Source organism: Diabrotica virgifera, chromosome 3 (genome assembly GCF_917563875.1).
Source record: "Diabrotica virgifera virgifera chromosome 3, PGI_DIABVI_V3a".
NCBI classification, from domain to species: Eukaryota; Metazoa; Arthropoda; class Insecta; order Coleoptera; family Chrysomelidae; genus Diabrotica; species Diabrotica virgifera.
Window position 1 is genome coordinate 147,018,811 of NC_065445.1, and position 15,202 is coordinate 147,034,012.

A 15,202-nucleotide genomic window follows, 5' to 3' on the forward strand; every position below is an offset into this window, starting at 1 on the left:
TTCTTTGTATATAAAAAAAATACAAAAACAACAGAAAACACAAAATTTATTTAATAAAAAAATAAAATTTTCTTTTTAACAGCAAATAATCGATGTGGTATGATAAAAGATGAGACCTCAGATTCAGAATCTATTTCTATCATTAACTCATCCTAGTCATTTACAATCTGCATTTCAATGTACTGATGAGTTGTGGGATTTTGTTTTTCACGAGTGGCCAGCAAAGTTAAATCGCAAAAATTAAGTGAAAAAATTTAAAATTTATCTATTTGATCACGTCTTTGTTAAACTATGAGTCCAAAGAGAAGTGTTATGGGTAGTTTTAGATCTAGACGTGTTATAGAAAAAAAAAATGGTGAAACTTTTAATTTTAAGAAAAACGTTGTTTAATTTTTTTTATTTTTATGGTAAAATTGCGATTTTGACAAATTTGATTTTTTAATAATAAATTAAGTAATCGTGTGGGGAAAAAATAAATATGCCATTTTAATTGCCTATTTGTCTAATTTGTAAAATTCATATTAGAATTTTCAAAAAGCGTATACAGGGTGAAATTTTTTCTAAGACCCAAACGAACTAATTTTTTAAAGCCGGACCTGCTTTTTTTCTAGTTTGAATAAATCAGTTGATTAGGTGGTAATGGTGTAACGATTGACCAAAATAAGAGACACATCGATCTGACCGTTCAAAAATTATGACGAATATAAATTTCTGTCAGAATGCGAAACTCGCCCTGTATATTATTAAACAAGGGGAGCAGACACTTTTTAATGGCCATTTGTTATTCCCCATAGGGGCCTCTATACTAGATAGGAGTATGTACAGTTCCTCATGACTCACCCTGTATGAGCCGAAAACTGGCGATTTGATGTATTACAAATGATCCACTACTTTTCACAATGTTAAAAAGCTAACTTTCCGGGACATGTGTCGGTCACCTCAGAAACCGCAAAGAACACTGATAGGAAGGTATCTTCAGTATGTTCCGCCTGTCAGCGTTGTATGTAAACCGCGACCTCCCCCGACTGACATCCATGTATCTTCGGTATGTCCGTACCCTAAGACTCCATTTTTGCATCAATCCTTGGAAGATTCTTCTTCCAAGGATTCACCACATCGTCTTCTGGCATTATCATATGGAATAGGTCGATTGATAACAACTTGAATGTGATAATCCTAATTTGTGCTACATAATTACATCTGAATTAGTTATCAGCTTAGAGATGCTTGGATATTTATGGTGATTCAGCATTCTTTTTTTTAATACTTTGAACATAGATGATTAAGAAACAACCAGCGATATGGAGATGGCCTTGAGGAGACATCACGGATGGACTGTACCAATGGTGTTCCGTTTTAACATTATAATAATCTGCTAATGAACTTTTAATTTTTGTTATGTGAGACTCCAAACGTCTAAATAGGTACTTGTTTTTGACATTTATAAGGTGCCAAGCGATCTAAAAGTAAATGTAACAATTCCGAAAACTCAGATCTTAACGTGAAAAAGCAACAAATAAGAAAATTCCACATACTTTATAGATGTACGGTATATATAGATTAGCTAATCACGCGTTTTAGTATGAAATATTTTACTTTTTTTTTAATGATCTATGGATCACAATCCGTACAATTGCATCTGTAATGATTTTGTTGCAGGTCTATGTTGGAGAGAGTATTAGATAGTATCCTGTCCGACATCGAGAGGAAGCACCCGCTGAAACTTCCTCCTCCTGAACTATATAAGTTCGCCGAACCTGATTCTAAAGATAACATCATTCTCGAACAGAGAGAAAATGGCGGAGTTCCTCTAATTAAAGTAAGTATTTTCCATTATTTTCCTACACAACTTGTATTAAGCTTAAGAAAGTACCTGACAGGGTCAAATTAATGGATGTTATCCATTTATTGTATGCAAGAGAAATACCTCTAGGAATAATCAAAACGATGGAAAATATATACCAGAACACCACATTAAACGTAAAAGTAGAAGAAGAACTAATTGATCCAATTGGAGCTGGCAATGGTATAAGACAGGGAGATTCCCTGGAGTAAAGGGCTTATCAGAACAATTGAAAAGAATGAGAAACAAGTACAATATCACAACATTTAAAATAACCAATACTCTGAAATCTATCCTGTGAAAACCAGAACAACAATACCCAAGAAAGATCCAAAAACTGCATCTATAAAATACCCTGTGAATGCAACAATTTCTACTGCAAGAAAGACCATTAAGTGTCAGGGCAAACGAGCATGAAACATACGTCAAGCACTGAGACTGCGAGAAATGTCGGATGTGCAAACATGCCTGGGACAACGAGCACAGAGTATAATGAAAACATGCATCAACAATCATGAAAGAAACATACATGAAAAAGAGAAAGTCAAAGAAGCAGCCCTCACCCTAGTTAACCCATTAATCGCCAAGGTATGAAATATGTAAATTTTTTTATAAAAATTATATTAGGCTTAGTTATGTATGGTGTTTTAAAAACAAATTTTGATATAATTTTTTTTTAGGTTACAGGGTGTTCTTAAAAAATAATGTTGCGTTTTCGCATCAACGGTGGAATCTGTTAAGAAATTAATGAAATACACTTTTATGGATTATGAGATTTATTTCAAAATTAAAAGTACAAAAGTAATAAAACTAAATAAAATATTTCTAAAAAACTATAATACTTAATATTACAATGTATGAAAGCTCTCAAAACATGCAGGGTGTAAATGTACATTGCACTTTTGGTGCACATATTATGGTTATGGTACATCGGGGCAGGGCCCACTTGTGAACCCTTCAGACACTTAGACCTCCTACGGCAGATCCATTGTATCACCCCTATCTTACGGACCAGGTCCACAAGAACCTGGTCTTCGCCGTTTCTGGGGCCCAGGCTGCACCGTTCTCCCATGTCTGTCAGAATCAGCAGAATGTGCAGAATCTGCAAATCTGAGCTCCTCCTGCCGATGCCACCCCGAACGTGTAATCCCCCAAAAACTTTATGGTCTCACAGAAAACGACAAATCTCTTAAGGCCGGCCGTTGTATGAAAGAGAGGTCCCCAAATGCCGGCGCAACAGAGAGAAAAGATTCTTTCCCGAGAGATGCTGCCTCTATCGGAGAAATAACGCAATAGATATCTAAGCGAGGCCGCAAACGGCAGAATTTTTAGTGAGTCGATAGTTTAGTTAAGTACAGAGAGTATGCAGGTGCGGCCTCGCTAAGATGACTCGAAATCGTTTTATATATCAGGTGCGAACTTTTAATTTTTTAGTAGGCGGTTTAAGGACGGGGTCTCGCTGAAAATTTTACTTGGATAAATACTGTGCTCGTATCTCGTGGTAAAATCTAAACCAAAAGTATTGGAGAAATCTATTTTAGTCCATGTGGTGAGACCGCTCCCGTCTGGGAAAATTTCTGATTCGGTTTCTTTGTGGATTCCTATTCAAACATGTCCCCTCTAAACAAATCTGAAGGGTGCCGGGCGGAATTTTTGGGCAGAAACTGTTTAAACAATTTTTATAAACAAATAGAAAAGATCACGTTTTTTTGCCCCGGAACATATATTTTTAAGTTTAGTGGGTCATTCTAAACAAGAAAGGTATCTTGTAATTTTTTTTCAAAAATTGATAGTTTTCGAGTTATAGGCGATTTAAAATCTGAAAAGTGCGAAAATGCTCATTTACGAGGCCTAAAAACTCATATTTAAATTAGAACTTTTGAGGTTGCCAGATTCTTAAATTGAAGTTTAAACATTCAGCTTGAAGATTCTAAAGAGTGATTGTGTCTAACCCTAATTTAAACCGTCGTGTTTTAATTGTTAAATATACATGTCCATCCGATTTTTTTGTCGGTGCGGCGCGCTCTATTTCAAAAATCTCCAGTTTTCCTCCAAAAAATATTTTTTTTAGATTTTTTGGGACATTTTAAATAAAATAAGTTTCTTGACATTTTTCTCAAAAGTTAACAGTTTTAAAGTTATAAGCGATTTAAAATCCAAAAATGCGTTTTGGAATTTTTCGGATTTAAATCGCTTATAACTTTAAAACCATTAACTTTGGAGAAAAATGTCAAGAAACTTATTTTATTTAGAATATCACAAAAAATCTAGAAAAAATATTATTTGGAGGAAACTAGAAGATTTTTGAAATAGAGCTCGCCGTACCGGCAAAAAAATCGGATAAACATGCATATAACAACTAAAAAAAAACGGTATAAATTAAGGTTAGACGCGATCACTCATATGTGGACCATATAGAACAATTTGGTGTTGCAGGAAAACTTTTACTTCGGATGTCTGGGTTAGGCCTTTTTTGGACCAATTATAACATACTACCTCCGTAACTTTGGAACCGTTCATTTTAGAAGGGTTATGCATAGGACCTTTTTTGTTTCAAATTTAATGTAGAACAATTTTGTATAGAAGGTTGTTCATGCTAAATCGCATAGTTTTAGAAATATTGACGAAAAACGTAAAAAACTACGAATTTACCGATTTCTCCCCCCTCTCCCCCCCAAACCCGACGCTCAAAATGGTGTGACTTTTTTCTGAACATTATGTGGACCATATAGAACAATTTGGTGTTGGAGGATAACTTTCACTTTGGATGTCTGGGTATGGGTCTAACTATACCATACTATATTCCCTAAAATAAAATGTTTCATCATAACGGCTGACCTGAGTAAAAATCACTTATTTATAAGTTAAATTTGAATTATAGGCTTGGATCTCGCGTACAAAAAAGAAGTTGATTAATAACAAGCTGAAAATTTTTAACTTAACTGTGTCTAGTCGGACAAACTTTGATGTACGGGACCACTGAAACAGGCGAAGCTTTAATTGTGGAACAGGTTAAAAATTTGGAACATCAGACTACGAAAACGTTCCATGTATTTTGTCTGACAGAACTTCCAACTGATTTGTTACGATTTCATTAAACTCTTATGCAAAAATCAGACTGGTATTATCACCAACTGGGCATTTTAATAAGTTTAACACGAAGAACATGTCAAATGGCAGGAATTATATTTTTGATAAATAGCAATATGATTTTTGCATGAGAGTTTAATGAAACAGTAACAAATCAATTGGAAGTTCTGTTCGAAAAAATACATGGAGCGTTTTCGTAATCTGACGTTCCAAATTTTTAAACTGTTCTACAATTAAAACTTCTCCTATTCTTCTCCTGAAAAAACTTCTCCTGAAAACTTAGTGAAAACAGAGAAAATTTAGTGAATTGCAAATATTTAATTCAAAAGAAACTTTTTATTTATTCTAAGGGACTGTCGGCCCTCGGCAATAACGTTTTCTTTCATTCTGCGTTTAATTTTTTTAAAAATACTTATTAGTTTTCTCAGTATTCGAAAAAAATGAACACATTTAAAACACAGGAAAATTTTGAGAGGCGACATTTTGCGTCTTTCCCCTTAAATTTTTTTGCAACATGAATGAAGCACCCTGTGTATTAAATTAAAAATATACATTCAAGTAAATAAACAATAATATTTTGTTATATCAAAGTTTTCAAACAAATTTTATATAGGGTGTCTGCATAACTAGCAACCATATGGTTTCATATTAATTTTATTAATTATTAATTTTAATTATTATTAATACATTATTAATTTTACGGGAAAAGGTAATACCCAAGTTAAATACATAATCATAATTCATAGAGTATGTGTTTACTTAAGGGTAATTATCATTAGAGTAAAAGATTCACTTTATAGGAGTAAAACTGCTAAGTTGCGTTATGGGTACTAATTTATGTTTCTAGTCGTCAAGGAGTGTGATTTGATGTTTGATTTTCATATGGCAAGCGTAATTCAATCTATCTACATACTTCAAAGAAAAAAATTAGGAAGGGACAATAAAATGTAATATATTTTAGACGGAGTACGTTCAACATTTCAGGACGGGAATAATAATCATTTTTTCAGTAATAACACAATATTTGATTTTTGAGATTTCTCTAGCTGTTCATGAAATAAATAAAATTGTATATAAAAAATGATTATCTCATTTAAAATAAATATTTCTTAAGACTAAGTTTTCACTCTAATGGCATATAACATATCCCACCAGAATGAAAACAATGGGAACCTTCTCTGGTTACACCTCCGAGGCTTCTACAATTTGCAAGCCATACGGATGCTGAGACTAAGGAAGATGAGGGAATTCTACAATTTACAATTCACGTCACATCTGCTCAGCGCGGTAAAGTTCCAACGAGACTGGTTCCCTTCATACTCCACACAGAGTAAATGTAAATAAAAAATGAATAACCATTTTCAATTTCGTTGCAAAACGAAAATACAGCCGAACCATATTCCAGTCCAATCAGAGAGTGCTGCAAGCACCTCTACCGGTTTCGAAACTTATTAGTCTCTCATCAGGAGGCACATATGCTGCTCTCCCTGATCCAACCAAAACATACCCCAGCGTGCAGTCCCGAATTGCAACGAACGAAATGGCATAGATGCCCTAGCGGCAACTGCTAGCAAAAGACTAAGTTTTCACTCTAATGGCATATAACATATCCCACCAGAATGAAAACAATGGGAACCTTCTCTGGTTACACCTCCGAGGCTTCTACAATTTGCAAGCCATACGGATGCTGAGACTAAGGAAGATGAGGGAATTCTACAATTTACAATTCACGTCACATCTGCTCAGCGCGGTAAAGTTCCAACGAGACTGGTTCCCTTCATACTCCACACAGAGTAAATGTAAATAAAAAATGAATAACCATTTTCAATTTCGTTGCAAAACGAAAATACAGCCGAACCATATTCCAGTCCAATCAGAGAGTGCTGCAAGCACCTCTACCGGTTTCGAAACTTATTAGTCTCTCATCAGGAGGCACATATGCTGCTCTCCCTGATCCAACCAAAACATACCCCAGCGTGCAGTCCCGAATTGCAACGAACGAAATGGCATAGATGCCCTAGCGGCAACTGCTAGCAAAAGACTAAGTTTTCACTCTAATGGCATATAACATATCCCACCAGAATGAAAACAATGGGAACCTTCTCTGGTTACACCTCCGAGGCTTCTACAATTTGCAAGCCATACGGATGCTGAGACTAAGGAAGATGAGGGAATTCTACAATTTACAATTCACGTCACATCTGCTCAGCGCGGTAAAGTTCCAACGAGACTGGTTCCCTTCATACTCCACACAGAGTAAATGTAAATAAAAAATGAATAACCATTTTCAATTTCGTTGCAAAACGAAAATACAGCCGAACCATATTCCAGTCCAATCAGAGAGTGCTGCAAGCACCTCTACCGGTTTCGAAACTTATTAGTCTCTCATCAGGAGGCACATATGCTGCTCTCCCTGATCCAACCAAAACATACCCCAGCGTGCAGTCCCGAATTGCAACGAACGAAATGGCATAGATGCCCTAGCGGCAACTGCTAGCAAAAGACTAAGTTTTCACTCTAATGGCATATAACATATCCCACCAGAATGAAAACAATGGGAACCTTCTCTGGTTACACCTCCGAGGCTTCTACAATTTGCAAGCCATACGGATGCTGAGACTAAGGAAGATGAGGGAATTCTACAATTTACAATTCACGTCACATCTGCTCAGCGCGGTAAAGTTCCAACGAGACTGGTTCCCTTCATACTCCACACAGAGTAAATGTAAATAAAAAATGAATAACCATTTTCAATTTCGTTGCAAAACGAAAATACAGCCGAACCATATTCCAGTCCAATCAGAGAGTGCTGCAAGCACCTCTACCGGTTTCGAAACTTATTAGTCTCTCATCAGGAGGCACATATGCTGCTCTCCCTGATCCAACCAAAACATACCCCAGCGTGCAGTCCCGAATTGCAACGAACGAAATGGCATAGATGCCCTAGCGGCAACTGCTAGCAAAAGACTAAGTTTTCACTCTAATGGCATATAACATATCCCACCAGAATGAAAACAATGGGAACCTTCTCTGGTTACACCTCCGAGGCTTCTACAATTTGCAAGCCATACGGATGCTGAGACTAAGGAAGATGAGGGAATTCTACAATTTACAATTCACGTCACATCTGCTCAGCGCGGTAAAGTTCCAACGAGACTGGTTCCCTTCATACTCCACACAGAGTAAATGTAAATAAAAAATGAATAACCATTTTCAATTTCGTTGCAAAACGAAACGAAAATACAGCCGAACCATATTCCAGTCCAATCAGAGAGTGCTGCAAGCACCTCTACCGGTTTCGAAACTTATTAGTCTCTCATCAGGAGGCACATATGCTGCTCTCCCTGATCCAACCAAAACATACCCCAGCGTGCAGTCCCGAATTGCAACGAACGAAATGGCATAGATGCCCTAGCGGCAACTGCTAGCAAAAGACTAAGTTTTCACTCTAATGGCATATAACATATCCCACCAGAATGAAAACAATGGGAACCTTCTCTGGTTACACCTCCGAGGCTTCTACAATTTGCAAGCCATACGGATGCTGAGACTAAGGAAGATGAGGGAATTCTACAATTTACAATTCACGTCACATCTGCTCAGCGCGGTAAAGTTCCAACGAGACTGGTTCCCTTCATACTCCACACAGAGTAAATGTAAATAAAAAATGAATAACCATTTTCAATTTCGTTGCAAAACGAAAATACAGCCGAACCATATTCCAGTCCAATCAGAGAGTGCTGCAAGCACCTCTACCGGTTTCGAAACTTATTAGTCTCTCATCAGGAGGCACATATGCTGCTCTCCCTGATCCAACCAAAACATACCCCAGCGTGCAGTCCCGAATTGCAACGAACGAAATGGCATAGATGCCCTAGCGGCAACTGCTAGCAAAAGACTAAGTTTTCACTCTAATGGCATATAACATATCCCACCAGAATGAAAACAATGGGAACCTTCTCTGGTTACACCTCCGAGGCTTCTACAATTTGCAAGCCATACGGATGCTGAGACTAAGGAAGATGAGGGAATTCTACAATTTACAATTCACGTCACATCTGCTCAGCGCGGTAAAGTTCCAACGAGACTGGTTCCCTTCATACTCCACACAGAGTAAATGTAAATAAAAAATGAATAACCATTTTCAATTTCGTTGCAAAACGAAAATACAGCCGAACCATATTCCAGTCCAATCAGAGAGTGCTGCAAGCACCTCTACCGGTTTCGAAACTTATTAGTCTCTCATCAGGAGGCACATATGCTGCTCTCCCTGATCCAACCAAAACATACCCCAGCGTGCAGTCCCGAATTGCAACGAACGAAATGGCATAGATGCCCTAGCGGCAACTGCTAGCAAAAGACTAAGTTTTCACTCTAATGGCATATAACATATCCCACCAGAATGAAAACAATGGGAACCTTCTCTGGTTACACCTCCGAGGCTTCTACAATTTGCAAGCCATACGGATGCTGAGACTAAGGAAGATGAGGGAATTCTACAATTTACAATTCACGTCACATCTGCTCAGCGCGGTAAAGTTCCAACGAGACTGGTTCCCTTCATACTCCACACAGAGTAAATGTAAATAAAAAATGAATAACCATTTTCAATTTCGTTGCAAAACGAAAATACAGCCGAACCATATTCCAGTCCAATCAGAGAGTGCTGCAAGCACCTCTACCGGTTTCGAAACTTATTAGTCTCTCATCAGGAGGCACATATGCTGCTCTCCCTGATCCAACCAAAACATACCCCAGCGTGCAGTCCCGAATTGCAACGAACGAAATGGCATAGATGCCCTAGCGGCAACTGCTAGCAAAAGACTAAGTTTTCACTCTAATGGCATATAACATATCCCACCAGAATGAAAACAATGGGAACCTTCTCTGGTTACACCTCCGAGGCTTCTACAATTTGCAAGCCATACGGATGCTGAGACTAAGGAAGATGAGGGAATTCTACAATTTACAATTCACGTCACATCTGCTCAGCGCGGTAAAGTTCCAACGAGACTGGTTCCCTTCATACTCCACACAGAGTAAATGTAAATAAAAAATGAATAACCATTTTCAATTTCGTTGCAAAACGAAAATACAGCCGAACCATATTCCAGTCCAATCAGAGAGTGCTGCAAGCACCTCTACCGGTTTCGAAACTTATTAGTCTCTCATCAGGAGGCACATATGCTGCTCTCCCTGATCCAACCAAAACATACCCCAGCGTGCAGTCCCGAATTGCAACGAACGAAATGGCATAGATGCCCTAGCGGCAACTGCTAGCAAAAGACTAAGTTTTCACTCTAATGGCATATAACATATCCCACCAGAATGAAAACAATGGGAACCTTCTCTGGTTACACCTCCGAGGCTTCTACAATTTGCAAGCCATACGGATGCTGAGACTAAGGAAGATGAGGGAATTCTACAATTTACAATTCACGTCACATCTGCTCAGCGCGGTAAAGTTCCAACGAGACTGGTTCCCTTCATACTCCACACAGAGTAAATGTAAATAAAAAATGAATAACCATTTTCAATTTCGTTGCAAAACGAAAATACAGCCGAACCATATTCCAGTCCAATCAGAGAGTGCTGCAAGCACCTCTACCGGTTTCGAAACTTATTAGTCTCTCATCAGGAGGCACATATGCTGCTCTCCCTGATCCAACCAAAACATACCCCAGCGTGCAGTCCCGAATTGCAACGAACGAAATGGCATAGATGCCCTAGCGGCAACTGCTAGCAAAAGACTAAGTTTTCACTCTAATGGCATATAACATATCCCACCAGAATGAAAACAATGGGAACCTTCTCTGGTTACACCTCCGAGGCTTCTACAATTTGCAAGCCATACGGATGCTGAGACTAAGGAAGATGAGGGAATTCTACAATTTACAATTCACGTCACATCTGCTCAGCGCGGTAAAGTTCCAACGAGACTGGTTCCCTTCATACTCCACACAGAGTAAATGTAAATAAAAAATGAATAACCATTTTCAATTTCGTTGCAAAACGAAAATACAGCCGAACCATATTCCAGTCCAATCAGAGAGTGCTGCAAGCACCTCTACCGGTTTCGAAACTTATTAGTCTCTCATCAGGAGGCACATATGCTGCTCTCCCTGATCCAACCAAAACATACCCCAGCGTGCAGTCCCGAATTGCAACGAACGAAATGGCATAGATGCCCTAGCGGCAACTGCTAGCAAAAGACTAAGTTTTCACTCTAATGGCATATAACATATCCCACCAGAATGAAAACAATGGGAACCTTCTCTGGTTACACCTCCGAGGCTTCTACAATTTGCAAGCCATACGGATGCTGAGACTAAGGAAGATGAGGCTGTTCGGCTGTATTTTCGTTTTGCAACGAAATTGAAAATGGTTATTCATTTTTTATTTACATTTACTCTGTGTGGAGTATGAAGGGAACCAGTCTCGTTGGAACTTTACCGCGCTGAGCAGATGTGACGTGAATTGTAAATTGTAGAATTCCCTCATCTTCCTTAGTCTCAGCATCCGTATGGCTTGCAAATTGTAGAAGCCTCGGAGGTGTAACCAGAGAAGGTTCCCATTGTTTTCATTCTGGTGGGATATGTTATATGCCATTAGAGTGAAAACTTAGTCTTTTGCTAGCAGTTGCCGCTAGGGCATCTATGCCATTTCGTTCGTTGCAATTCGGGACTGCACGCTGGGGTATGTTTTGGTTGGATCAGGGAGAGCAGCATATGTGCCTCCTGATGAGAGACTAATAAGTTTCGAAACCGGTAGAGGTGCTTGCAGCACTCTCTGATTGGACTGGAATATGGTTCGGCTGTATTTTCGTTTTGCAACGAAATTGAAAATGGTTATTCATTTTTTATTTACATTTACTCTGTGTGGAGTATGAAGGGAACCAGTCTCGTTGGAACTTTACCGCGCTGAGCAGATGTGACGTGAATTGTAAATTGTAGAATTCCCTCATCTTCCTTAGTCTCAGCATCCGTATGGCTTGCAAATTGTAGAAGCCTCGGAGGTGTAACCAGAGAAGGTTCCCATTGTTTTCATTCTGGTGGGATATGTTATATGCCATTAGAGTGAAAACTTAGTCTTTTGCTAGCAGTTGCCGCTAGGGCATCTATGCCATTTCGTTCGTTGCAATTCGGGACTGCACGCTGGGGTATGTTTTGGTTGGATCAGGGAGAGCAGCATATGTGCCTCCTGATGAGAGACTAATAAGTTTCGAAACCGGTAGAGGTGCTTGCAGCACTCTCTGATTGGACTGGAATATGGTTCGGCTGTATTTTCGTTTTGCAACGAAATTGAAAATGGTTATTCATTTTTTATTTACATTTACTCTGTGTGGAGTATGAAGGGAACCAGTCTCGTTGGAACTTTACCGCGCTGAGCAGATGTGACGTGAATTGTAAATTGTAGAATTCCCTCATCTTCCTTAGTCTCAGCATCCGTATGGCTTGCAAATTGTAGAAGCCTCGGAGGTGTAACCAGAGAAGGTTCCCATTGTTTTCATTCTGGTGGGATATGTTATATGCCATTAGAGTGAAAACTTAGTCTTTTGCTAGCAGTTGCCGCTAGGGCATCTATGCCATTTCGTTCGTTGCAATTCGGGACTGCACGCTGGGGTATGTTTTGGTTGGATCAGGGAGAGCAGCATATGTGCCTCCTGATGAGAGACTAATAAGTTTCGAAACCGGTAGAGGTGCTTGCAGCACTCTCTGATTGGACTGGAATATGGTTCGGCTGTATTTTCGTTTTGCAACGAAATTGAAAATGGTTATTCATTTTTTATTTACATTTACTCTGTGTGGAGTATGAAGGGAACCAGTCTCGTTGGAACTTTACCGCGCTGAGCAGATGTGACGTGAATTGTAAATTGTAGAATTCCCTCATCTTCCTTAGTCTCAGCATCCGTATGGCTTGCAAATTGTAGAAGCCTCGGAGGTGTAACCAGAGAAGGTTCCCATTGTTTTCATTCTGGTGGGATATGTTATATGCCATTAGAGTGAAAACTTAGTCTTTTGCTAGCAGTTGCCGCTAGGGCATCTATGCCATTTCGTTCGTTGCAATTCGGGACTGCACGCTGGGGTATGTTTTGGTTGGATCAGGGAGAGCAGCATATGTGCCTCCTGATGAGAGACTAATAAGTTTCGAAACCGGTAGAGGTGCTTGCAGCACTCTCTGATTGGACTGGAATATGGTTCGGCTGTATTTTCGTTTTGCAACGAAATTGAAAATGGTTATTCATTTTTTATTTACATTTACTCTGTGTGGAGTATGAAGGGAACCAGTCTCGTTGGAACTTTACCGCGCTGAGCAGATGTGACGTGAATTGTAAATTGTAGAATTCCCTCATCTTCCTTAGTCTCAGCATCCGTATGGCTTGCAAATTGTAGAAGCCTCGGAGGTGTAACCAGAGAAGGTTCCCATTGTTTTCATTCTGGTGGGATATGTTATATGCCATTAGAGTGAAAACTTAGTCTTTTGCTAGCAGTTGCCGCTAGGGCATCTATGCCATTTCGTTCGTTGCAATTCGGGACTGCACGCTGGGGTATGTTTTGGTTGGATCAGGGAGAGCAGCATATGTGCCTCCTGATGAGAGACTAATAAGTTTCGAAACCGGTAGAGGTGCTTGCAGCACTCTCTGATTGGACTGGAATATGGTTCGGCTGTATTTTCGTTTTGCAACGAAATTGAAAATGGTTATTCATTTTTTATTTTTTAAATATTTCTTATTTACCAATCCTTCGGTTTGGCGCCCCATTGGGGTTACGCACGCGTGCACCGCACGCGTTGCACGCCCGGTTACGAGGCCCTGATATTATTCCAAGTACGCAATAATGAACCACCCGCATCCCTCAAAACGGTATTACTCTCTATACAGTACCGAAATTTCCAAAGGAAAGTTTCAAACGGGCCATACCGCTCCTGAATTTTGCACATGTATATAATATTTTTCGTAGCGCCATCTTATACATAATGGCTACATTAACAGAGCTTAGATTCTTACAGATTCCTATACTGTATTCGTATTATATGTCGAATATTTACGTTTCACATGCCAATTTCTATTAATTTCAGAAATTTATTTTCAAAGTACACCACGCAAAAAGTACTTTATTAATTCACATTTTTTTAACGTTATATCCTTCCATTACTTCTACTGTAGTGCTAAACGGAATTTTATCATGAAATTCATTTAAATACTTAAGTAATTTAGATATAAACGCTCTTATATTTATTGAGAAAAAAGCAAAACTTTCACATTTTTTTATAAACAATACACAACAGGTAGGATAACAAAAATATGGCTGGAACTAGCGACATATATTGTTAGTAGGTTAAGCATTTTTCGGTATACATATGTGCTCTAGATTATGAGTGGTGTACTTTATAAAGGTGATGGGATCGGCTATACTTATAACATTACCAATGGCCGGCCTTAAGAGGCTACAGTAGCGATCAACAGGTAGCAACAAACGCGTTCCAAGATTGCGGTTCCAATTTTGAATATTTTGTCGAGATATTTGGCACACATATTCGTAATATAATAAAGAATGGCGGCCCAATTACAGAAATGTGTTAGTACGTGGAAATTACTCTATAACTAAATAAAATATTGAAAAAAGGAGCCTGTACCGCCATTAAGAAGAAAAAAAACTTTCTTCAAATAAACTTTTTTATCCCATGCCTAGATTTTGTGTAATATTGGAACTACTAAATTTTTTTATTTCTAACAAGAAATCGAACATATTGTAACTAAATAACTAATTAGGCAACATAGAGAAATTATCACTGTCATTTTGACAAACCTGCGTCAGATTTTCTCTAATCTGTTCTGTCATCTTTATCGATATCTGTTCAGTGCAGTAGTGTGTTAATTTAAGAATTCGTTTTTGTTGTTTCATAGGAAAGTAGTGTTTATTGATAGTTAATTTATTATATATTTGTTGTTGTTGTATAAGTTGTTGGCCTCTTTGAAAGAATATATTGTTGTTAATTGTGAGTTTTAGTTATATGTAGGTAGGTAAGTATATTTTACGTAAAAATATTTCGAATTCTAATGCGAGTATATAAAGTTTTAGGAGGATTTTTTATTCTAAAAATTTTATCAATAGTTTAACAAAATGGAAAAAGTAAATCAAACAAAAAATAAAGTGAAACCTTCCAAGAAAAAGTCCATTAAAAACCGTGCCAAAATTATGCGAAAATCGAAATTTGTTTCGCTTCACAACAAAAAATGATTATTTATTATTGTTTTATTATTAGATA

At 38.2% G+C, this 15,202-nt stretch overlaps 1 protein-coding gene across 12 annotated transcripts in view; it reads left to right on the forward strand.

The window, feature by feature from the left end:
• LOC114334083 (protein son of sevenless) overlaps positions 1-15,202 on the forward strand; it is a 652,420-nt gene that overhangs the window by 519,654 nt on the left and 117,564 nt on the right. For 8 of the 12 annotated variants that reach the window (XM_050646940.1, XM_050646937.1, XM_050646942.1 and 5 more), the window contains exon 10: positions 1,660-1,819. The exons of the other annotated variants lie outside the window; for them this stretch is intronic. In XM_050646940.1, the coding sequence (XP_050502897.1) occupies positions 1,660-1,819 (160 nt within the window). The remainder of the gene's footprint in view (positions 1-1,659; positions 1,820-15,202) is intronic. 12 annotated transcript variants of the gene reach the window in all.